The sequence below is a fragment of the Felis catus genome, chromosome B3 (assembly GCF_018350175.1).
Source record: "Felis catus isolate Fca126 chromosome B3, F.catus_Fca126_mat1.0, whole genome shotgun sequence".
NCBI classification, from domain to species: Eukaryota; Metazoa; Chordata; class Mammalia; order Carnivora; family Felidae; genus Felis; species Felis catus.
Genome location: NC_058373.1, coordinates 34,307,929 through 34,332,360, shown reverse-complemented (window position 1 = coordinate 34,332,360; position 24,432 = coordinate 34,307,929). Strand labels below are relative to the sequence as shown.

Here is a 24,432-nt window from a genome sequence, read left to right as displayed (position 1 = left end):
CTAAGGTTCCCTGATTGAAGTCATCAGAGACAGAAAGACATCGAGCCCGCTAAAAAATAAGACCCATTGTGATGAAGAACACAAATGAGTTATATAGAAAATATGTCCTTTGGTTGTGTCCAGAGTAAGGCTGCTAGCAAATAAAAATGAAGAAGGCTCAGTTAAATTTGAATTTCAGACTCATTAAAAAAATTATTTAGTACAAGTATATCCCATGCAATATATGTTATATATCTGCAAATTTTTCCTGGGCATTCTGCATTTTATCTAGCAGCCCAATCCAAAGAGGTTATGAGGACTGTGGACCTAAAGGAGAGCCACCTTTGCTGGCTGTCTTACTCTCTGCTGTCCAGCAACACTGACTTCTTTCCATTCCACCTCCTGCCACAGGGCCTTTGCATAGGTTGGTACCACTGCTTCAGGATGACTTGCTTCCCATCCCCTCCCTAATAAACTAACTCTTCCTTTAGATTCCAGTTCAGAGCTCACCTCCCTATCCACATTCCCTCGTGGGCTCTGCCTCCACAGCACTTGCCACAATGTTTATGTGTGTGCATTTCACAAACATATGCTAAAGGTGAGGCTTCGGTAGGCGTATTGGAATGTCAAGGACATTCTGGATAGGTAAACAAAAGAAAGAGAGCCACAAAGGTGAGAGTGCCTGTGGTGTGTTTCCAGAACAGTGAAAATAACCATCAAGTAGTTAGCGATCCAATTGTAGAGAACCATGTCCTTGAAACCCATGTTAGGTGAATGTTCCGAGGACAGTGAAGAACTCAGGAAGGCTGTCATAAGAATGGCAACACGATGAAAGTCACTCTTTGGTTGGTGTTATTAAACCGTAACAGGGAGAGCTGAGCCCAAGAGCCCTCCAGAGAGCTGGGAAGGAGCATGCTATGAGAGAGCATCACTTCAAGAAATACCTGCTGAGCTCCAGCTGCCTCCCAGGCGCAAAGCATCTGCTAATGAGCAAGGGCAGTTCACAGGGGCAGTGCCCAGCTCACTGGCTTCTGTCAAACGTTGAGAGATAAGCTGGGGTCCCTTGTGGTCCCCCCCCCCACCAAATTCTGTGAATTTGTCACACTAGTTAATTCTTTCCCTGAAGCCATCAAAACTTTCTTCCTGCTGAAACCTCTTTCCAATGTTTTACCATGTCTGCTCTGAAGTGTTAAGAAGACAGAGCTTTTGTTAGAACCACTGCTTGGTTTTCAGGCATGGGGATTTTTCTGCATCTGCCCACACATTCATGCAGGAAGTTTTTCCACCTTATGGACCAGCCCATGTTGTATCCTTATCACTCTTTTTTTTTTTTAATGTTTACTTAAACATTAGAGAGAGAGAGAAGGAGGGGCAGAGAGAAAGGAGAAGAGCAGATCTGAAGCAGGCTCCCCACTGACAGCAGAGAGCCCAATGCAGGGCTCAAACTCATGGGGCTCGAACTCACGAACCATGAGATTATGACCTGAGCCAAAGACGGACGCTCAATAGGCTGAGCCACCGAGGCACCCCGTTTTTATCACTCTTGATTGCTTTGGCCTGGTGCCATGAGACTAGAAGATACATGTGTACACACACACACACACACACACACATTCACGAACTGGTACACACATACACAAACATACACATAATATATATATATCATGCACCCACATATGTACATTATATGCACACATCGACATAACACGCGGTACACATGCATATACACACATGTACACATATGCACACGTGCATATACGCCCATGCATATTTTGCTAAGATGATAAAAGCAGGAGATGGGAAGTCAAGCCACCTTCCTCGGGGTATCACTTGCACAGGTGGTGTCGTTTCCTCTGCTTCTGGATTTCTCCGTCTTCTGAGACTTCTACTCTCCATGGCATTTGTACCAGAGTTCCCTGCCCTGAGTTCCTTCTCAGAACTCTCAACGTCCTCGGTTCTTGACAAGGAAAAACCCCAGCCACATCATTTTTCTGGAGGGATATTTGTATATTCCGTATATTAATATGTCCGTATCCGCTCCGATAGATGTGTGTTTTCCCAGGCTGTAAGAAACCGGTTATGACCTCCTGCTTCTAGGCAGCTGTCAGGCTGCTTTCCTGACACTCGGCCCGACCGGGCCTTCTACTGACAGAACGCCCTTGAAACGTTTCTTTTTTATTAAATGTAACATGTTAAGATGTAACACTACGTGTCCCACAGCTTGAAGAGTTTTGAACAGCGTGCCGTTTTTTTCCACAGTGGGATTTGTTTTCAGTCACTTTTTCCAGCCGTAGATTTACTGTGACAAGAGAGAAAAAAGGAAACCTTTCAGAAAGAGGTTGGGCAACTCGGACAACGCGGGCCTCTCCGATTCCCAGGAGACTACGTGTCTAGCAACTTTCTCCAAACAGGAAGCTACTGCTGTTCTGTGTTCAGCTCTCTGGAAGCGTGCGAGGAACACCAGCCGCGGTGCTTCGTAGACCTCTACACATGTGTGTTCCTTCTTTCTGTGAGAACGACGGTCTCGCGCGGCCTGGCTCTGCCTCCACAGACCCCTCTCGTCACATCCGCCCTCGCTTTCTGCGTCAGCCGTGGAGACGTCTCTCCCCCCTTGAGGGGGCCATGCTCCTGCCCCTCGGCTGTGGCCAGACGTGTATACCTCTGCCTTGAAGGTCCTTCTCTCCTCCCCGCCCCTTCACCCACTAAACCGTCCTTCCGGTTACAGTCTCACGGTTGTGTGAATGTCTAGTGAGCGGCTGCCTTCCCTGTGAGACCAGGGAAGGACTTGGTCGTGCACTTGCACTAGATCAAGGACTCGGTGTCTTTTTCTTATCATTTCCTTGGCACTTTCGATAGTACCAGAATAAGGTAGACTCGCAGTAAATATTGGCTGAGCGAACGAACTCATAAAATGAATGGATGTGGACTGCCCATGAGGACAAAGACTCTGCCTCGTTATCTTGCTCATACCTAGATCCCGGCCCTGAGCCTGGTACACAGTAGGCGCCTACTAAGTATTTTTTGGGTGAATGCATGAGCATTGCACCATACCTGGTACCATGTGAAGAGCTGTCCCTTACCTCAGAGAAGTGAGCTTCTACTTAGGGAGATAATTTTGTACTCAGATGAAAGACGTCAGGGTTCGGTAGGCAATGAGTCAGAACTCAGCTTCTGGGTCAAACCTGGGTTGGAACCCTGCTGACTTCACCACTTTCTAGCGGCGCAGGTTTTAGCAAGGTACTTAACCTCTCTGGGCCTCGGTGCCACACCTGTCAAATGGGATAATAATAATAATAGATCTTTTGAGGCGCCTGGGTGGCTTGGTCGGTTAAGCGTCCGACTTCGGCTCAGGTCATGATCTCACAGTCCGTGAGTTCGAGCCCCACGTCGGGCTCTGTGCTGACAGCTCAGAGCCTGAAGCCTGTTTCAGATTCTGTGTCTCCCTCTCTCTCTGCCCCTCCCCTGTTCATGCTCTGTCTCTCTCTGTCTCAAAAATAAATAAAAATTAAAATAATAATAATAATAATATACCTCTTTTGCGGGGTTGTGAGGATAAGGGGGAATAATGCCCGGGCAGTGTCTCATACAGCACTTGGTACGCTGCAGGTACTACCTAACTAGCCCTGTGAGGCATCATTATTATGAATTGAGAAGTTCCTCTGCATTTTAAGTGTGCTGAGGTCATTGACGAACAGCATGACTCTGGGCAAATGTGTTCCCTTTTCTGAGCTTCCGTTTTCTGCTGTGTAAATTGAGAGAATTAAGTGATAGGTTCTTTCTAGGTGTGAAACTCTATTTAGAGTAGAGATTGCTAGATCAGTGGGGCGAGTATAGTCCGGGGAAGCTTCCGGGAGCAGGTGGACTGAGCCACATCTGGAAGGTCAGGTAGAATTTGTTTAAGCAGAGAATAGAATGTGAGAGACACCAACCAAGATGAAGTGCAAAGCCATGGTGGGGGCAGGGGCACGGGGCATTCGGAGAAAGGGCGTTGGAGTGGGGAGGGTGCTCATTTAGAATTCGTGGGAGAAGAGTGTAGGGCTAGGACAGGTTCTTGAGAGGGTCATGCCTCTTTCCTGAAGAAGGAAGTTTTGGGGGGTAATATAGCTTAAGATGGATAAATGGGGAGAAGGGAGGGAGGGAGTTGGAATCCGGGAAATCAGTTAGGAGACTGTGAAGCCCTTCTGGCACAGGCTGATGAGGACCTGGGCTGGGGCTTGGCAGGAGAAGTGAAGGGGAAGAGAAGAATCCAGAATGAATGAATGACAGCCTGGTGGCAGAGCGGATAAAGGGAGTGAAAGAGGTTTCTCGAGTGCTTGCTGCCCTGGCGGAAATGTGTCCTGTCCCTAAGAAAGTGACTGCATGCCCTAGAAAGGTGTATCAGTGGTTGTCAACCCAGCCGATGGCCTGGCTTCCACCAGCAGAAGCTTAGACCCTCACTGGAGGCTGGAAGCCATGGGAAGAAGGCAGGTACAACACAAGATCTGCTTCTACTCACAACACTTCTGAAACCAAATGTGTGAGTTTTCCACACCAAGCAATTCTCTAATTCTCTGTGGACACCAACCAGATGTCCAACAATTGAATTCAGTTCTGCCACTGCTACCCAGGGTCAGTGTAGACCCCACAGGTTAGGAGCTGTCCTGCAAGCCTGCCCCCCACTTCAGACACCATTTACAAGTAGTGGGTCACCACGTTATACCCACTTCTGTCCAACTTGGGTACAAGTAGGAGATTCCCATGACCCCCCCCTTGTCAGGTTCGATAATTTGCTAGAATGGCTCACAGAACTCAGGAGAACAGCTTACTTATTGTCACCAGTTTATTAAAGGAGATAGAACCCAGGAACAGCCCGATGGAAGAAATGCACGGGGGGGGGGGGGGGGGGTGTGAGGGAAGGAGCTCGAAGAGCTTCTGGGCCCTCAGTGGGCACGCCACCCTCCCGGCACCAGGGCGTGTTCCGCCAACCCAGAAACTTTTGAACCCTGTCGTTTTTACGGAGGATCCCTTATGTAGGCACGAGTGATTAAATCATTGGTTACTGGTGATTAACCCAGTTTCCGGCCCCTTCCCCTCCCCAGAGGTCAGGGTGGAGCTGAAGTTCCAACCCTCTAATCATGCTTTGGTCTTGCTGGTGAGCAGCTCCCACCCTGAAGTTAGAGAGGCCCCACCGAGAGTCACTCATGGTGCTCAGCCTTAGAAACCCTCAATAGAAGCCGAGGCCACTTTGTGGAGCCACTGGAGTGAGGCAGGAAACCGGCTTCCTTTAGCTGGCCATCCTGAGAGAGACACAAGGTCCTCAGGTAGCCAAGAAATGCTAGCAGCCACCAGTAGGTGACTCTGGGGCGAGTGGTTCACAGCTGTAACCGATTGGCAGGGCAACAGTTTGGAACAGGTTTGGGCTGCAGCACAGGGTGGGCGGGTAGTGGTGCAGTGTTAACACCGGCACCTTGGAGTCCCACAGACCTGGGCCCGACTCGGAGCTCTGCCGCCTACCACCTTTGCTTCGGGAGCAAGTCACTGAGCTTGCCTGACCCTCATCCCCCGTAGGTGTGGATTAGCTGAGTTAGGATCATCGAAGGGTGTGGCACTCAGTAGGTGCTCAATAAACAGTAGGTATATAAAAATTATAAAAGATGGGAATAGGGTCGGCAGCCAGATCCAAATGCAGATGCTAAGGAAAGAGAAGCTCCATTTCTCTCTCTGCCTTCTGCACAGCATGGGCTGTACAGCTCAGAAGGGAACTTCCTTCTTGCAAGGCCTCCTGGAGGTTGCAGTCTTGACGGGCTGGCTTGCCTGGGTAGAACTGTAACCTTTTATTTAGCCAGTCGCGCATCATTTTTTTGTGGCAGCTTTGGGGGTGCATCCCCAGGGTGTCGAGCAGTGGTGTGGTTGCTGGCTGGGTTCTCCTTCCTGGTTCAATAGCCTCACTTAGAGCAGTGGTTGTCAAAGTGTGGTTCCAGCAGTGGTATCGCCTGGGAACTTGTTAGAAATGCAGATTCTGGGGCTCCACCCCAGACTTAATCAATCAGAAACTGTAGGCATGGAGTCAGTCCGTCAGTCTGTGCTTTGGCGAGACCTCCAGGTGATCCCGAATCCGCTGGCATTTGAGAACCACTGCATTCGAGCGTCGCACACTCGAACTGTGTTTAAGTGTGAGCAACGATGCTAAGAGGAATTTACCGTCTGTGGAACATCGAGCCAATACTTTTTCAGGATTTACAAAAAGACATTTCTGTTCACTGTGAGTCATTTAGATCTCCAAGGCTGTCAGTTAAGTAAGAACATGTGAACTTCTGAAGTTTAAATGATATAGTTACAAGTGCGGGATAGAAGGTTAGGGGTATTAGCAATTGATAAGCTGCATGTTTTTGCATTTAAGTTTTAATGACAGAATGCGCCCCAAACAGTTTCCCTTTCAGAACAGGAAAGGCTAAGAATTAGACAGTCTCGTCGCTCTTCTCTTCCGACTTTTTCAGACCAGTTTTCTAATTCCAGAGAAGCGTCTGGGCTCTTTGAGACATGTTCCTCATCTTATTTTCCATAACTTTGTCCTGGAAAATGCAGTCTGGGGGAAAGCAGTTTCAATAGTAATCACCCGCGTCTAGTCCAGAATGCGAAGTTCAAGGGCAGGCAGATCCTTTGTCATAAACAAGAGGAATACTGCATAGATAATGCAGTTGGCAGAGGTCAAGTCTGGCTTGGCTGTGCCCTGGATTATTCACCGCCAGCCAGTGCTGCAAAGCCTGCCCCCAGCTTTGAGCAAACCCCTTTTATTTTATGTCAACCCTGCACGTACACGTAAGACATGGCATCCACGTGTTTCTAATTCGTTTACACTTCACTCATCAGCATGTGTTGGGTAAGTACCCTGCCACGTCCGAGTTTTATGAGCTGCGTTTACGAGGCTGCTTTTCTTGAACAGGGATATCCTATATTCCACCAAAAAACACGGAACTTGAGCCTGGGAACTGAAGGTTTCGGTGCTACACTTGGAGTGAACTTGTGAAGTTTGAATAGACCCGAAACTGAGCACAGATGTTACCCGTTCTCTAAGAATAGCCTCGTGTGTTTAGTCACAGAATCTCTCCTCTTTCCTCACCCGAAAATTTCTCCCTGGGAGAAATGTGCAGTTCTGGCAAAGGTTTGAATCTTGTTTGCTGCCACTCTTGTTTACTAGCTAATGCAAACCTCCGAAGTAGCAAAGCTAGCTTAAATCCAGGATCTGCTAGCTAAAATCGAGGATCTCCACACTGCAGCAACGTTTTGCTTTCCTAGAGAGCAACATTTTGTTTTGCTGTCGCACTTAGGCAACGTTCCCGAAAAGACGGCGGGAAGTCTGACAGTTTTGTGTTAATTCTGAACAGAGATGGGAGGAAGCCTACCATCCACCATCCACGGAAACTGTGCACAAGGACTCTGTTTCTGCGAACTTGAATTGTTGAACCTGAATTTTTTACGCGTTTTTAAAATTAGCTTTTATCATTTATTATTATTTGTAATGTTTATTTTATTTTTGAGACAGAGGGAGACAGAGCATGAGCGGGGGAGGGGCAGAGAGAGAGGGAGACACAGAATCTGAAACAGGCTCCGGGCTCTGAGCTGTCAGCACAGAGCCCGATGCGGGGCTCGAACCCACGAACCGTGAGATCATGACCTGAGCCGAAGTCAGACGCTTAACCGACTGATCCACCCAGGCGCCCCCTAGCTTTTATCATTTAATCCATGTGTACATTCACAGAAACAAATAGTTCTACAAACGTTGCCCCTCCCCCAGTATTTCTTCCTCTCCAGCTGTTTTAGCTGTTCTTTTGATTTACCTTCGTATCTATGAATACTGCTTACATTGTTACTTGTGAACTTCTCGGATTTCAAATATGTTCTGTTGAAGACGAGGATTCATCCGCTTTCATCATCCTCTCCTACCTCCCCACGTGTGCACACTCCCCATCCCACACCCCCTCGAGGTAATTATGTAATCAGGCTAGAATAGTTACCTTTGAATAGTTACCTTAGAATAGTTACAGCATGACTATGTGCACGCTCCTCACAGCTGAGCCATATGGTGTACTAGCTTAGGTCAGATCTCCAGGATCCAGAGCCTGGACGGAGATTCCTGCCCAGTGTTTACTGGGGAGTGATCCTGGAACAGCAGCACCTGTGGGGGTGCAAGGTGCAGATTGGCGCATCTCTGTGCTGGGCTAGCTTGCGTAGTTACCCAAAATTGAGATAGGGTCGGCCTTTGTGCCAGCACACGGACCAGTCTTTGGCTATCCCTGGGGAAGAGGCTTAACCTTTCGTGAGGCAGGTCCCTTAGACTGAGGGCAAGTTCCAGAAAGACACAGCTGTGAGCTACCAGCAGGGGGCACTCCCAGCTGCTGAGGGAATTCTGACTTGGATTGGGTGGTGCTGGTGGGTTATCTGGGCATCACATTGTAGCATCCATTCCCTATGCTGTGATTACTGTTCTCCTGAAATCCTTAGTTTCTTTGTTGTTAATAAACACCTTTTTCTCCTTGTCTTCTTTTCTAGGTACTTCATGCTAATTTAACCTCAGGCACTTTGAAATTATGTGAATCTTCCCTCAGTAATTTGATTTATCAATATCTTTAAGTTTTTATTAACTTTGAGAGAGAGCACACATGCACTCATACATGCACAAGTGGGAAAGGGGCGGAGAGAGAGAATCCCAAACATGCGTCTGTTGTCAGTGTAGAGGTCTACTGTGGGGCTCAGTCCCATGACCCTGGGGATCATGACCTGAGCTGAAATCAAGGGTCAGGCACTCAACTGACTGAGCTATCCAGATGCCCCTAAAATATCAGTATCTTAAAAATTGAGTATTGTCTCCATTTCACCTTCTCCTTGACCCTTCTGATCTGCTCAGTCCTAGCCTCGTACACACTTGTCTTGTTAAGGTCCCCTTTCACCCTAGTCCCGAGCATTCCCTCTGGATTAGTTCTTCTATTTCCTGGATCCCACACCTTCTACTTTCTTGGTTTGTTCTTTCATTGTGGTAGAACACGTTCTCCAGGAAGTGTCCATGAGAGGAAAATTGTGCAAGAATTGAATTTCTGCAGATGCCTTTATTTTTTCTCAAAGGTTGATAATTTGACTGGATATGGAATTCTGGTGATTGATGTAAAATTCTAGAAATGACTTTCACAAATTACAAGCCATTGCTCGGTTATCTTGTAGCTTTCAAAGTGGTTGTTGAGAAATCCAATACAACACCATTTTAGTTGTTTCCTCTTTGGTAGCCTGTGTTATCTTTTCTTTGTCCCAAGTGTCTTAAAATTCCACAACCATGTGCCTTGGTGTTGTTCATTATCATCCATTCATTAGGAGACACTGCTTAGGTTCCTATAGGTCTTGTGGAGTATGCCAAGAATGCCAGGCCTTGCCCACCCTCTAACCAGGTCATTTCTCAAGATTGTGTTTTCAGTGAGCCACCTTGAAGAATGGACAACATCTCCATCCAGGACAAAAGAGCAGGGCTCCTTACTGCTTCCTGTAGACGCATCGGGTCCTCAAGCACAGTGTTCCTTGCCTACGTGTGTAATGTCCCTGTGAGGCGTGGGGGCAAGGGGAACTGACACAAACATGCCAATGCTTGTGATGTTCGCTCTTCCAAGAGCAATAAAGTCCTTTATCTCTGACTCAGGAGTCTTTTTTTTTTTAATGTATTTATTTATTTTTGAGAGAGAGAGAGAGCACGTGAACAGGAGAGGGACAGAGAAAGAGGGAGACAGAGGATCCCAAGCAGGCTCTGTGCTGTCAGCATAGAGCCCGCCTCGGGGCTCAATCTCTAGCAAGCTCATGTGAGCGGAATTGTTAAGTCATGACCTGAGCAGAAATCAAGAGTTGGATTCCCAACCGACTAAGTCACCCAGGTGCCCCTCTGACTCAGGAGTCTCATATCCTCTGTCTATACCCATGAAACATAACAGGCTAACTTATTAATTACAAGTAGGGTAAAATCAAGTCCTACACCTAACACCATTGTCCTGGGCACTTGATGGGCTCCTTCATTCTGGAAACAGAAATTTTTTTGAGTTATTTATTTGTTGATTTCCTGGAGATCTACGAAACTAACTGCTGCTGCTGCCTTTTTTTTTTTTTTTTAATAACAGCTTTATTGAGATAAAATTCATATATCATAAAAGCCACCAATTTAAATACTACAATTTAGTGTTTTTAGTATAGTTAGAAAATTGTGCAACCATTACCACTAAATAATTTCAGTATGGACCCCAAGATGAAAGTCCATACCCATTAGCATTTGCGCTGCATTCTGTCCTCTGGCAACTACTAATCTACCTTCTGCCTCTATAGATTTGCCTATTTCGAGTATTTCATATAAATGTAATTAGGGGCACCTGGGTGGCTCAGTCAATTGAGTGACAATCGATTTCAGTTTAGGTCACAGTCCCAGGGTTGTGGGATCAAGCCCCGTATCAGTGTGAAGCATGCTTAGGATTCTGTCTCTCTCTGTCTCTCCCTTTGCCCTTTCCCCCGCTTGTGCTCTCTCTCTCTCTCAAAAATTAAATGAATGAATGAATGAATGAATGAATAAATAAATGTAATTAGACAATAGGTGACTTTTTGTGACTGACTTCTTTCATTTAGCACACTGTTTTCAAAGTTCATCCATGTTGTAGCATGTATCAGTACATATTTCCTTTCTGTTGTCCAATAATATTCCACATATGGGTAAAACACATTTTATGTATTTATTCATCAGTTGAGGGACATTTATATTGCTTCCACTTTCTAGCTGTTGTGAATAATGCTGTTATGCATATTCACGTACACATTTTTTTGACGTGTGTTTTCATTTCTCATAGTTGGATACCTAGCAGTGGAATTGCTGGGTCATAAGGTAACACTGTGTCAAACATTCTGAGAAACTGCCAAATTTATTCCAAAAAAGCCCTTCCATTTTACAGTCCTTTTAGCATTGTACAAAGGTTCTGATTTCTTTACATCCTTTTCGACTCTTCCTAGTGTCTTTTTAATTGTAGCCATCCTAGTGTGTGTGAAATGTTATCTCATCATGGCTTTGATTTATATTTCTTTAATGATGAATGATATTAAGCATCATTTCCTGTGCTTGGTGGCCATTTATGTATCTTTGTGGGAGAGGTGTCTATTCAAATTCTTTGTCCATTTTTTTTAATTGAATTGTCTTTTCATTGTTGAGTTATAAAAGTTGTTTACAGATTCTAGATACAAGTCCCTGATACATGATTTGCAAAAATTTTTTCCCATTACTTGTGTTGTCATTTCATTTTCCCAATGGAGTTCTATGATGAAGCCCGACTTAGCTATTTTTTTGTTACTTGTGCTTTTGATATCATATTATCTAAAAAACCATTGATGAATTGACTATCATGAAGACTTATGCCTAGGTTTCTTGTAAAAATTTTGTAGTTTTAGCTCTTACATTTAGGTTGATGTTCCATTTTAAGTTAATTTTTATATATGATGTGAAGTAGGGGTCCAGCTTCATTCTTTTGCATGTAGATATGCAAAGCTATCCCAACACTGTTTATTGCAAAGACTATTTTTCTCTCATTGAATTGTCTTGGAACTTTTGTCAAAAGTCAATTGACCATATATATGAAGGTTTATTTTTGGTCTCTCCATTCTATTCCATCAATTTATATATCAGACTGTCTCCATTGCTGTACTGTCGTAGTATTCAAAATCAAGAAGTATGAGTCTTCCACTCTTTCTTTCTCCAAGGTTATTTTAGCTATTGGTCCCTTGCATTTCCCTATCCATTTCAGGATCAGCCAGTCAATTTCTGCAAAAAAAGACAGCTGGTATATTGACTGAAATTGTGTTGAACCTATAGATCACTTTGGGGAGCATTGCCGTCTTAACAATCTTAAGTCTTTTGATTCATGAACATGGAATGTCTTCCCATTTATTTAGATCTTTATTAGTTTCTTTCAAAAATATTTTGTAGTTTTCAGTGTATAAGTCTTAAACTTCCTGTGTTAAATTTATTCCCAAACGTTTCATTCTTTTTGATGCTGTTGTAAATGAAATTGTTCTCTTAATTTCATGTTCAGATTGTTTATTGATAGTGCATAGAAATACAATTGAGTTTTGCATATTGATCTTATATCCTGTAACTTGGATGAACTTTTTATTAATTCAGATACTTTTTTGGTGCATTTAAATTGTCTGGTTTATATACAAGATCAGGTCATCTGTGAATACAGATAGTTTTACTTATTCCTTTTCAATCTGGATGCTTTTTCTTTTCTTTTCTTTTCTTTCTTTTTTTTTTTTTTTTTTTTTTGTCTAACTGCCCTGGTTAGAAGTCCTTTTTGTTTCTATAAAATCAATAGTAATGTTCCCCCTTCGTTCCTGATTTTAGTGTTTTGAGTCTTTTCTCTTTTATTCTTAGCCGATCTAAAAGTTTGTCAATGTTGTTTATCTTTACAAAGACCAACTCTGAGTTTCATTAATTTTCTCTGTTGCCTCTCCCTGCTCTATATAATTTATTTCCATTCTAGATTTCTTCCTTCTGTTGACTTTAGGTTTAGTTTGTTCTTCTTTCTCTAGTACTTAATGTGGGAGATTAGGTTATTGATTTGAGATTTTTTAACATGGGTGTTTACAGCTATAAATTATCCTCCAAGCACTGCTATATCTGCATCCCGTAAGTTTTGGTGTGTTGTATTTTTATTTTTATTTACTTCAAAGTATTTTCTTATTTCCCTTGTGTGTTTTTTTTTCTTGATCAGTTATTTAGAAATATGTTGTTTAGTTTCCACATATTTTTGAAATCCCCAAACTCCTCTCTGGTTTTGATTTCTAATTTCATTCCATTGCGGCAAGTGAACATATTTTGTGTGACTTCAATCCTTTTAAATTTATTAAGGCTTGTTTTATTATTTAACATTTGTTCCCTCCTGGAGACTATTCATGTACACTTGAGAAGAATGAGTGTTTTGCTCTTGTTGGGTAGAATGTTCTATAGATAGCTATTAGGTCTAGTTGGTTCAGAGTGCTGTTCAAGTCTTCTGTTTCCTTGCTGATCTTCTGTCTAGTCATTCTATTCATTATTGAAAGTGTGGTATCAACATTTCAAACTATTCTTATTGAATTGCCTAGTTCTCCTTTCAGTTCTGTCAGTTTTTGCTTCATGTGCTTTGGAGCTCTGTTGTTGTCTTCCTAATGCATTGACTCTTTTGTCATTATAAAACGCTACTATTTGTCTCTAGTAACAGTTTTTGTCTTAAAGTCTGTTTTGTCTCATAGTAGTATAGCCTGCTCCAGCTGTCTTTTGATAGCGTTCTCATTGCTTTTATGAAGGAGTTAATTTTCAGAGGCTTTTAGCTAACCATTCTGGAAAATGGAATCGCTAACTACTTCTTAATCACCCTTACAGATTTTCCCCCCGTTTTTAGGCCTTCTTTCTGCCCTATTTCCAAAGTTACCTCTTGGAGATGCAACAATACTAGGTAGCTTCGATGCTTCAATTCCTGCTTAGGATCAGTTTTCTTGGGTCTGCTACGTCATTTCCATGAGTTCTTTGCTTCCCACCTTCCAAAATTTTGTAACTATTAATTCCTTTTCTATTTCCTTTGCCCTTTATCACTTGAAAAATGTCTTTACTCTTATATCAGGGGGCTTTCCAAGGGGACACAGTTCAGGGAGTGATTTAAATATTGAACCGTATTTGAGAGTAAATCCTTTAGTTTTTAGCTGTTTTTTTCTAAGTAACCTGAATTTTCTTGTGTGATCTCCAGAGTTTAATAAGAAGAGAGATTTTTTTAGCTATCATGGATCCAGATACCTGGCAATTCTAAGTTTAATTACAGATAGTGCTTATATTATCTTTGAAACTTGGGTGTGGAATTTGAACATCTTTGATTCAAAATAAGAATGGTCAGCTGCTTCCAGCTCTTCTCTCACTGTTTGACTTTTCTTAGAGCAGTGGCTGTGAAATGTGTGCACCAGAATCACTCTGAGGGCTTATTTAAAATATAGCTTGCCTGAGTCTCTGATGCAGGACTAGGAGGCGTGGCCTCAGAATCTACATTTTCAACAAGTTCCCAGGTGAGGCTGGGCTTCTGGTCCTGGGACACAGAATCACCCTCTCAGTGTGTGGAATATAAAGGTGTTCCCTTTGGGGGTGGGGAGGACAGAGAAGGCGAGCAATAAGAGAGTCAGGGGGAGAAGGAGATGCCCGCTTTGCTCTCAGCCCGCTGCCCCCCGCTGGTGGCCACTCTTCTGTTTTCCCCCTCTCTCTCTGCTGGTAAAACCAAGCCAAGATCTGCTTAGAGAAGACGCTCTTGGCTCTTGGCTTCTCTTCTATAGAGAAGTATAATTATATTCACAGAAGAAAAAAAGGAATGAAGTGATTATCCATGAGAAAACTTAATCTGAGGCCCTGCAAATAGAGTTTTAATGTAGTTTAAAAAGAACTTTTTTTAATTTTTATTTATTTTTGAGAGAAAGAGAAAGAGAGAGAGAGCATGAGCGGGGGAGGGGCAGAGAGAGAGGGCGACAGAAACCGAAGCAGGCTCCAGGCTTTGAGCTGTCAGCACAGAGCCAGATGTGGGGCTCGAACCCTCAAACGGCGCGATCGTGACCTGAACCAAAGTCAGACACTTAACTGACTGAGCCAGCCAGGCGCCCCTGTTTTTATGTGGAATTTTAAGGTGGCTGGGGAGTATACACAGGGCCTAAAGAAGTGAGTCCTTGTGTACTTTTATGAGACACACTAGGTTGAGCATTGCCAAGGCAACAGGCGGTCTGATAGTTCTGATAGGCGGTCAGTTGTCCGCAGGGGTCTATTATCTGCTAGGAGCCCCCTCTTTCCTTCTTGCAAGTCTGAGGCAGCAGGGACACTGAGCCACATAGGTAGAGGGTCAGACCTAGTGGCAGGAGAGGTGCAGACTTCGGGCCGGTCCTCCAGGTTACTTTCATGTAGCTTTTTGGAGATTCTGCCGTAATTGCCCCCCATTCAGCCAGAATGTTCTCCTGCAGTATGTAGAATGTTCTCAGAATGTCGTTCTGTAGTATGGTTACGAATAGGGAGAAATAAAATTGTGGCTGCAAAAGCTAGTATCCCAAAGGCTAGAGGTAGTTGGGAGAGAGCCAGGAGAAGTGAGAACTCAAAACTCTGGCCCCTCCTGAGGCTGCCTCTCAGACGCTGTTATCACTTGGAATGCAATGCACCTGGATAGTTCCTGCTGTCACGTCAGAGAATGAAGAGCTGGCAAGGAAGAAGCAGGGTCCAGGTAGATAGATGACCTGAGGAAGCACGCTTTGGGGACTACTTTACCTCTAACCCGTCACCTCCTTTCTTAGGCCTTTGTGGTGGTATGTTTTTAATCTATGAAATGATGACTTGGTTTTAGATGATTCCCGAAGGCACTTCCATCTTTGGTATTCTCGGATTTTTCCAAGATCACCTCTTCTATCTTTTGGGCAGCCAGGGTACGAAACCCTGCCTCCTGACTTCTAAGGTAGAGCTTAACATACATAGAAGATTCAGTGTTCCCTAAACCATGTGGTCCCAGAGGCTCCATGTTATTTCCTGTTAGTGGTTTTCAGTGGCTTTGGAGTGAAGTTCATTGCTATGACAGTCAGGCAGCTACACTGGGGAAAATATGATGTATTGTGTTGTGTAGGAAAGAGTCAGTGTGATCCGATCCAGTAATCAGATTTTCAGACAAAGGCATGACCCTGGAACATGCTGTCTATGACTGAGCAAAGCGTTAGTCTTGTCTCCAAAAACAGTTAAAAAAAAAAAAAAAAGTCAGTATGTACTTGGCTTGTCTGTTTTGGATATGGAAATACATCTTGCCTGAAAATTTTTCTCATTCTTATTTTGGAGGCAACTAAATTGTTCTGAAGATATTAGTAGCAGCAGTAATTAATTAGCATGTATTGAGCACTGACTGTGTGCCAGGCTCGGTGTGAAATAACAGAAATATAGAGAAGGACTCTGTAAGGGAATATATCTCATTGGGGGAGATGAGAGAAAGGCAAAATATACAATTTTAAAAAGGCCAGTATTTACTTATTCATCCCTCCTCTTATTCCTCAGGGATTGGTAGAGCATCTGCGATGTGCCCGCCTCTGTACTGGATGCTGGCGGTACAAAAGTGAATATGCCAGGCATGTCCCTGTGGTCCCTCAAGACTCTGCTTCAGTGAAGTTTGGTTAACCTTATTGTAGAGGGGGCCAGATCAGATGGCTGGATGTACAGGCAAGGTCGGGACCCACGGAGGGCTTCCTAGAGGACATGACCTGGGAAAGAAAGCAAAGTAGAAACTGGCACTAGCCAAGTAAGGCAAAGGCAGAAGAACAGTTAAGCAATAGCTGGAGAGAGGAAGTGCTTAGTTGGGTACACAGCAAGGATGTAAGGAGAAACAGTAGGAAATGAGACTATAAAGGTAGGCAAGATTCAGTTCTTGACAGATGGTTTATCTCTTGCTGAGGACTTTGGATTTCAACCCAAGGTGATACGGAAACCACTTAAATATCTCATAATGGAGGAATTATTACAGGAAACTCTAGCCGTTTAAAAGAACATAAAGATGATATAATTGCGTAGATATTCAGTAACAATTTTTTTAAAGCAGAACATAAAAATTGTGTGCTCACTGTGATTGCTGATAAGTAAGATATAATTGTGACTATGTTAAAACTTGGGAGGACTTCTAAAAGTGTAGTCTATTATTTGCATCGTGGGATTCTTGAAGAATCCCTTTATGATATCTGCTCCGCATCGAATGTCTACTATATGCCCATAGATCAAGACACAATCCCTTCCCTCGACCAGCAACTGTGGGGAGATCTAGTAACTTGGATGAAGTTTTTATTTATTTATTTTTTATTTTTGTAAGTTTATTTATTTTGAGAGAGACAGAGATAGCGTGAGTGGGGGAGGGGCAGAGAGGGAGGGGGAGAGAGAGAATCCCAGGCAGGCTCTGTGCTGCCAGCATAGAGCCTGATGTGGGGCTTGAACTCATGAAACTGTGAGATCATGACCTGAGCCGAAACCAAGAGTCAGATGCTCAACCAACTGAGCTACCCAGGTGCCCCTGATGCAGTCTTTTTAAAGTGTGTGATTATGAGACGTCTGGAATAGGCAAACCCATAGATAGCAAGTAGATGGGTGGTTGCCAAGGTCCGGAGGGAATGACAGCGAACAGGTCCAGGGCTGTTTTCTGGGGGTGACAGAAATGTTCTGGAATTAGTGGTGATGGTTGTACAACATGGGGAATAGGCTCAACACCACTGAATTGTACACTTTGGCTAAAATGTTTATTTTTATGTTATTATGTCATGTGAATTTTATCTCAGTGCAGAATACCAGAAGAAAAAAAAGATGCTTTTTTTTTTCTTTCTTTCTTTCTTTTTTTTTTTTGGTAGTAAAGGGCAATCGGAAGTGTGAGTTGAACTGCCAGGCGATGGGCTACCGCTTCTATGTCCGGCAAGCCGAGAAGGTCATTGACGGTACCCCCTGTGACCAGAATGGCACGGCCATCTGCGTGTCTGGGCAGTGCAAGGTAAGTGCCCCGGGCTGGGTGTCTGTAGCACGTTCTCAGGGTGTTTGATCTGAGACTGCCAACTCCATTATGGGTGGCCAAGCTGTGACCCGCTGCTGCCCCACAACCCACAGGGGCACGGAACCACGAGCTCTGGGAGAAGCAGGCTAAGATAGGGCAGATTGGTCCTCTCTGTGTTTTTGATCCTTGGGAGTCGCCACGGCTCGGTCTGGTATTTCAAGTATTGAGTGATTTATATGTACACCCTGTGCATCCAGAGGGACTCGGTGATCCTTCCTCGCCTTTGAAGTGGAGGTGATGAAAGGCTCTGCCAGATCAGTCAAGAAACGGTGGGCATCATGAGGGTGGCATTTTAAGGGCATGGTGTGTCTTCTATCTCTTGCCTCCCACCAGATGGGCAGGCTTCCAAGTGAAAGGTGTTCCCTGCCTTTTGCAGCAGAGGAGTACTTCAAACGGGAATTTTCAGCCCCTTCGGACCCATGAAGTGTGTTCCAGGAACTCCTTGCCCTGCATTCTGCAAATACATGGGGCTTGAGAGTCCTTGTGGGGTGCTAACCAGTGACGGAAAGCACCATTTGGCCAGAAATAGGCACCTTAGATGAGGTGGTCCAGATTCCATAGCCGCTTTAATTTGGGCCTGGAACTGCCACCCTTCTTTGTCTATCAATGTATCGGCGGATCTAAGCCTCTAGCAGGTACATGACTCTTTGGGGCCCAGACTAAAACTCCATCTTAATGAACACTCAGTAGCTGGCAGGCTTGACTTTCATCAAAGGAAGAGCTCTTTGGTTATCACCTCTGAAAGTTCCTGTTACACTCTGTATGTAATTGCTCAGTATCAAAGTTACTAAAGGTTGATCAATAAGCACAGTCTTCCCTTTCCAGACTTGTTTTTGAGAGAGGAGGTGGGGGTCGGTGGGGGGGGCGCTGAGCTGTCAGCAGAGAGCCTGATGCAGGGCTTGAACTCGTGAACCACGAGATCGTGACCTGAGCCGAAGTCAGACGTTTAACCAACTAAGCCACCCAGGTGCCCCAAGACTTGTTTTTTAATGAGGAGGCTTTAAATAGGTTGCAAAATGACTTATTAAAGCAGTGCAGAGACGCTCAGATGTTGAATGAAAGTTCAGAAGGGAACAGCTGTCACTTTTGTATCTGGTGGGTGTGAAGGGGCTTTGGAAGAGCAAAACCCCAAAAGAAGAAGGACGTGGCACAGAAGGGGTAAGTGAGCGTGGTGGGAAGAACCGTCGGGGCTGAGACCTGTCCGGCCTCCATTTTCCACCCCTTTGGGAGAACCACACATCCTCTCCGCACCTCACTGACTTCAGATAATACCCAAGAGGGTTCTTTTAGAGGTTTTGATCTCCAGCTCAGCTGGTCTCTGCTTCTAAATGTGACTGAGCCTGAAATGGTGGCCCTTACAGCAACATAGCTTTTTCCTTTCAGGCCCCGAGTCTGCTGTTCATTTCCTGAATACAGGTGCACACTGCCGGGGGGTGGTGTAGGGTAATGGTTAAACACATGCCCTCGGGAAGTCAGACTGCCCGGATTCAAATCCTGCCTCTTCCACTGTGTGATTTACTGTGTTGATCTCGCACAGGTCATAAAAGCTCTCTGTGCCTGTGCAACGTGAGGAGGGCAATACCTACCTCCTGTGTCTCGGTGCACAGTTGTGAACCCATACATGCAGGGCCCTTGTAACAGGTCTGGCGTTTAGTAAGCAGCTGACACTGATTAGTATTAATAGATTGTTTATGCCCACAGAGGTCCTACTGGATTTGAGTTGCCTATGCAAAAGCATTTGCTTTGTTTATTTTTTCGTTGGTAGATTATGGATTTATGAGACTCACATCCTGTCAGGGGAACGCTGGCGTGTGTTCCCACACTCTAGAGTGAGCTGCTAGGGGACAACAGATTCTGATTCGGCAGGGCTGGGGAGAGGGGCCTGAATGTCTGTCCTTCCAACAGGATGCTAAGGCTTCTGGGCCACAAGTGGCAACCGTTTTAAAGGATACTTTGATGAGAATACGGCTGACAGAGAGTCAGAAACATAAATACAGAGTGGCGTCGTGACTTGGAAGGAGGCTTTCCACCAGAGGGGCAGGGGCGTCGTGTTTTCTCAGTGCTGCCTTAAGGGTCTCTGACCTGATGATACGAAGGAAAAACAAACACTCATAAGGACGCGGGTGTGGATCCTCGCTGATTGTCGAACACCATCGGGGCTGCAGGGCAGCACAGTTTGTAGATGATAATTGCTCAAAGATCAAGACAGACATTCCTTAGCATGCGGGCAGGTTAATAGGAATTTGACGTTACAAGGACCGCTTTGATATCGCTGCGTATTTGCTCTCTGTGCACTTGCCTGAAACTTCCCTCACTGAAGTTGCTGGAATCACGGACTGTCCCGTCCTCTTTAGAACTTAAATTTAAATAATCAGAAGTACGTTTGCTTCCTAAGCTGAAGGTCTGTTTACTTTGCAGCTTTCAAAGGGTACAGTGTCCTTTTCTGAATATTTGATTGGAAGCCCAGAATCCACATGGGTATCTCTGCCTCACTGACTTGTGGCTGAGAGAGCTGTCCCTCCCGGACAGGAGCGTCCGCATCTGAAATAGCTCCAGAAGGCCTCTGCTGGCCACAGAAAGTTGAAAAGCAAAGCCAGGCCTGCTACGGAAGTTAATGAAGGGCAACAAGCATTCAATAAGAGTACGAGCTAAACCCACAGAAGAGTAGCTGAGAGGGAATGGCGTCGTCCCCCTGGACACCAAGCCAGAGAAAGGCCCCAGGCCCACCCCGTGCAAGCTGGAATGCTGTGTTCCTATGCCGGCAGAGCGCTCCCTGGCCGGCCTGTGTTTACACTGTTGCTGGACCTCCTCTGTGTTTTAGATCCAAGAGTTGGAAGAGGGGCAGGAAGAATGCAGACATCCCAGAACTGGCAGGTGAGGGGCGGGAGGGCTGCAGAAAATGGGGGTCCCTTACCAGTCCCTCGGTGCTGGGTGATGCCTTCTTTTCTTGACAGGGACTGAAGGATCCCAAAAGTTGTCTTCAGGTTAAGGACTGCATATGGATAGGCTTTGAGGGGAAAGAACGGTCTTTTCCTCAAGCAAGAGAATGTATCTGAAGCCCACAGAGACCCTATACCTTGCTCAACTTGACCCCTTCCCTGTAGACGTCAAATAGGAATATCCGGCCAATCTTCAAAGAAGTCTCTAAGGCACTTCTGGTCCTGCCCAGTCATTACTGTCATTTATGGGAACGAAATAGCATTTACGTGTAATTAACAGAGCACAGTAATCATTTCTGTTAAGCATCACGTTAACTGTACTGTGATTTTTTTTTTTCTTGCTTGGTCACAGCTTTGAACTGTCTAAATAATTCTGAATTTTAATAGTTTGCTGATACATGCATTCTTTTTGCTCACAACTTAATAACACTAGATGGAAGTTTCTCTTCGGTGGTACAGCAGGCATTTGAAAGAACTAGAAGAGGAAAACACTCTGAGCTCCCTAGAGAGCAGCCTTACAGAAACCTCTGACTTCTGGACTTGAGTGGTCCTGAAAGTGAGAACCACCCCAAGACCCACTCTCCTCCCCCCAACAAAAAGCCTTTGGTGGGGAAGAAACAGGCCTTGAGGATGCCTTGCAATAAATAGGCCAATGCAAAACCTTGGAGGAGGAAGATGTGGGAGAGGATATGGCTAGCTAGGAGCCTTTTCTGAGTGTGTGTTGTGTTCCAGACGCTGCGCCGTGTGCTTTACATTCATGATGATATCTGGGGCGCCGGGGTGGTTCAGTTAAGTGTCTGACTTGCGCTCAGGTCACGATCTCATGGTGCGTGAGTTCAAGCCCCGTGTCGGGCTCTGGGCTGACAGCTCAGAGCCTGGAGCCCGCTCCCGATTCTGTGTCTCCCTCTCTCTCTGCCCCTCTTCCGGTAGCCCTTTCTCTCTCCCTCTCTCCCCCTCAAAAATGAATAAACATTAAAAAAAAGTTTTTTAAAGAATCTGTTTCCAAAAAATGATATCATTAATCCACCCGTCTTCACAATAACTCAGTCAGTGGGAATTATCAGTCCCTATTCTACAGAGGACTGTTACAACGCTGAGCTGAGTCAGGCAATAAGGGCTACCTGGCAGTTTGACTACCAATAATTCGTTTTTTAGGCTGAACTGTTCATCAGAATAGGAAGAGTCGTTTGTATGTGATGGGAAGAAACCCATGTGCTTTATTTAGCTACGTCTCCTCTTCTGAGTTTATTTTCCTCACTGCCTCTTTCCTAAACAGGCTCCTTTTTCGAAACGTGTATCAGGACATGTCTGTCTTTTGCTTAAATTCCATGCGTGGCTCCCCCTCGCCTATAGGAATCAAGTCTAGGTCCTGCATCATCTGTCTCCTGCCTGGCCTCCCCGGGCCTCCAGTGCTGGCTGGGCTGGGACATGTTACCCCCCAGACCGAGCAGGCCGACAGGGTTTCGTGTCCAACAGAACGTACATGCTGTCCCCTCGGCCTTGTGTCCACTCTTGGTCCACTTGGTGGATTCTGCCCAGAAGCAGAGTCTGGGCAGAGTACTGGCTGACCCCCTTGAGCCCTGTTTCCATTCTTCTGTCCCCACTGCTTGTAACTGTTTGTTCCCATTGCCCCCACCTCCCACCCAGCAAGCTGGGAGCCATTCTAGCCATTTTGCTTTAGCAAAATGCCTACCATTGAAAAGGTGCTTAAAATAAATGTGTAAATGAATTGAGGTCTTGGTGACTCAGTCTGTTGGATTGCAACAAATGAAATTAGTCTTGTAACCAGCACAGAGTTTTCTCTTTTTTGGCTGGGATGGGCAATCGAGTGCAGCTAAAACAAGGACACGAAGCCCCCTTGGCCAGATCCCCAGAACCCAAGGCCTCAAAGGTCGGGGAAAATTCTTGGCCTCTGCCAGGCTCTCCATCCCTCGTCCTGTTTTATTTTGCTCATTCTGAATTTCTTGAGTCCCTTCAGAGCAAAGGCAGGAAGGAACGAAGCCAGTGTGAGTACACACATTCCGAAGGTGCCTTCTGTGGAGGGAAAAGAACCCCTTCTGCCCTCAGACTTCCACCTCTCGTCCCCGGTGGGTCATCACCTCCCATGCAGGGCGCTGGTTGAGGCCCACCGTCCGCCCGCACTCAGCGGGGGCCTTCACACCTCCTCTCCCAGCGGGGACACTGCTCGCCTTCAATCTGGACACATCCGCAGACGGTGTCAGATTTATTCAGTAAATTAAAGCAAGGTAACTGTTTCCAAATGTTCAGAGATAAGCTCTGGACCCGCGTGCTGCCCTGACCGGGAAGGATGACAGAATGGGGTTTGTGCACGCTCGTGTGTGTTCAGGCCATCATTCACAATATTGTGCTTTCCTGAGCCGAATGGGTAGGTACCCCCTGCTCACTTCTCTGCCCCTTTGCCCTAAGTTGCTTCTTTTTTTTTTTTTTCTTTTGTGGACTTTGCTTATAGTTCTTTTGCTACCTGAATAGAACCAAGAGAATAATTGTGTTGGATAAAATGTTCTCCCCTTTGCCAGACGTCTGCATGATCGGCCTTGAAATAAGGTGGAGACCTTTTACTTGGCTTGAATTTCGAGCTTATGGGATACTTTGTGGGCTCCCACCTGCATTCCCACCCCCAGCAAACGGTGTTCTATTTGTGACTATTAAAGTGCGTATCATATTATGTTACAGTTATTTTGACACATGTCTGAATCCTACAGTAGAGGCAACAAGTGTCTTGTGTATTTGTATCTTCAGTGCTTAATTAACATGTTAAGATTATTCAGTAAATATTCTTAAATCATATGAAAGAATGAATGAAAAGAACAAGTTAGAAACTGGCTGTGTAAACCTCTTTTCCTACAAATAATCAAGAATAGGATTAAAGAAGCATTGAAATGTTAGCTCCCAGGCCTTGTTCTCAGGACCTCTTGACATCTGAAACTGACACCTCAAGTAAAACTGACAAAGTGTGCTTCTTTCCCATTATCAATGATTTTTCTCACTTTCAGTCATTGGGACCACCACTAGCATAAAAACTCTGGTTACATTTCTTAGTTGATGCATGCTTATTAATTAAGCATTAACAGCCCAAGCACTATGGTATGATTATTAATTAACTCAACAAATAATCTTTTTAAAAAATTTTTTTTTAACGTTTATTTCTTTTTGAGACAGAGAGAGACAGAGCATGAACGGGGGAGGGTCAGAGAGAGGGAGACACAGAATCTGAAACAGGCTCCGGGCTCCGAGCTGTCAGCACAGAGCCCGACGCGGGGCTCGAACTCACGGACCTCGAGATCACGACCTGAGCCGAAGTCAGACGCTCAACCGACTGAGCCACCCAGGCGCCCCGAAAATAATCTTAACTGCTCCCTGATGTACACTGGGCTGGGCCTGGGGGATAAAACAGTAGAAAAGATTAACACGGTTCCTCCCCACACTGAGTTTAAAACCTAATGGAAAAAGTAATAGGAAAGGTTGGTTAACAGGCAAAAGAATTACAAATTTTGACGAGCATTATGAAATTAATGGGGGAACTGTGATGGAGAACTGGTGAGGAGGCCCCCCTTAGATGGACTGTAGGGGAGGGCAAGGGTCGAGGTAACAGATGGAGGTGGTGCTAGTAGGTCCCCAGGGATGGGAGAAGTTGTACACCAAGTCTGCAGCTCAGGACCCAGGACCCACGTAGTACTCCGGAGCTGATAGATATGGAGATGAACCCTTTGTGCCTTCTTCCTGCCCTCTGCCCTTAGGTTAATCTGGCGTCCCCTTTATGGGAGAAGTTGTACACCAAGTCTGCAGCTCAGGACCCAGGACCCACGTAGTACTCCGGAGCTGATAGATATGGAGATGAACCCTTTGTGCCTTCTTCCTGCCCTCTGCCCTTAGGTTAATCTGGTGTCCCC

At 45.2% G+C, this 24,432-nt stretch overlaps 1 protein-coding gene across 6 annotated transcripts in view; it reads left to right on the top strand.

Moving 5' to 3' along the window:
• Positions 1–24,432, top strand: part of THSD4 (thrombospondin type 1 domain containing 4) — a 576,883-nt gene that overhangs the window by 243,641 nt on the left and 308,810 nt on the right. For all 6 annotated transcript variants that reach the window (XM_023255096.2, XM_045059086.1, XM_045059083.1 and 3 more), the window contains one exon: positions 17,386–17,522. In XM_023255096.2, the coding sequence (XP_023110864.2) occupies positions 17,386–17,522 (137 nt within the window). The remainder of the gene's footprint in view (positions 1–17,385; positions 17,523–24,432) is intronic.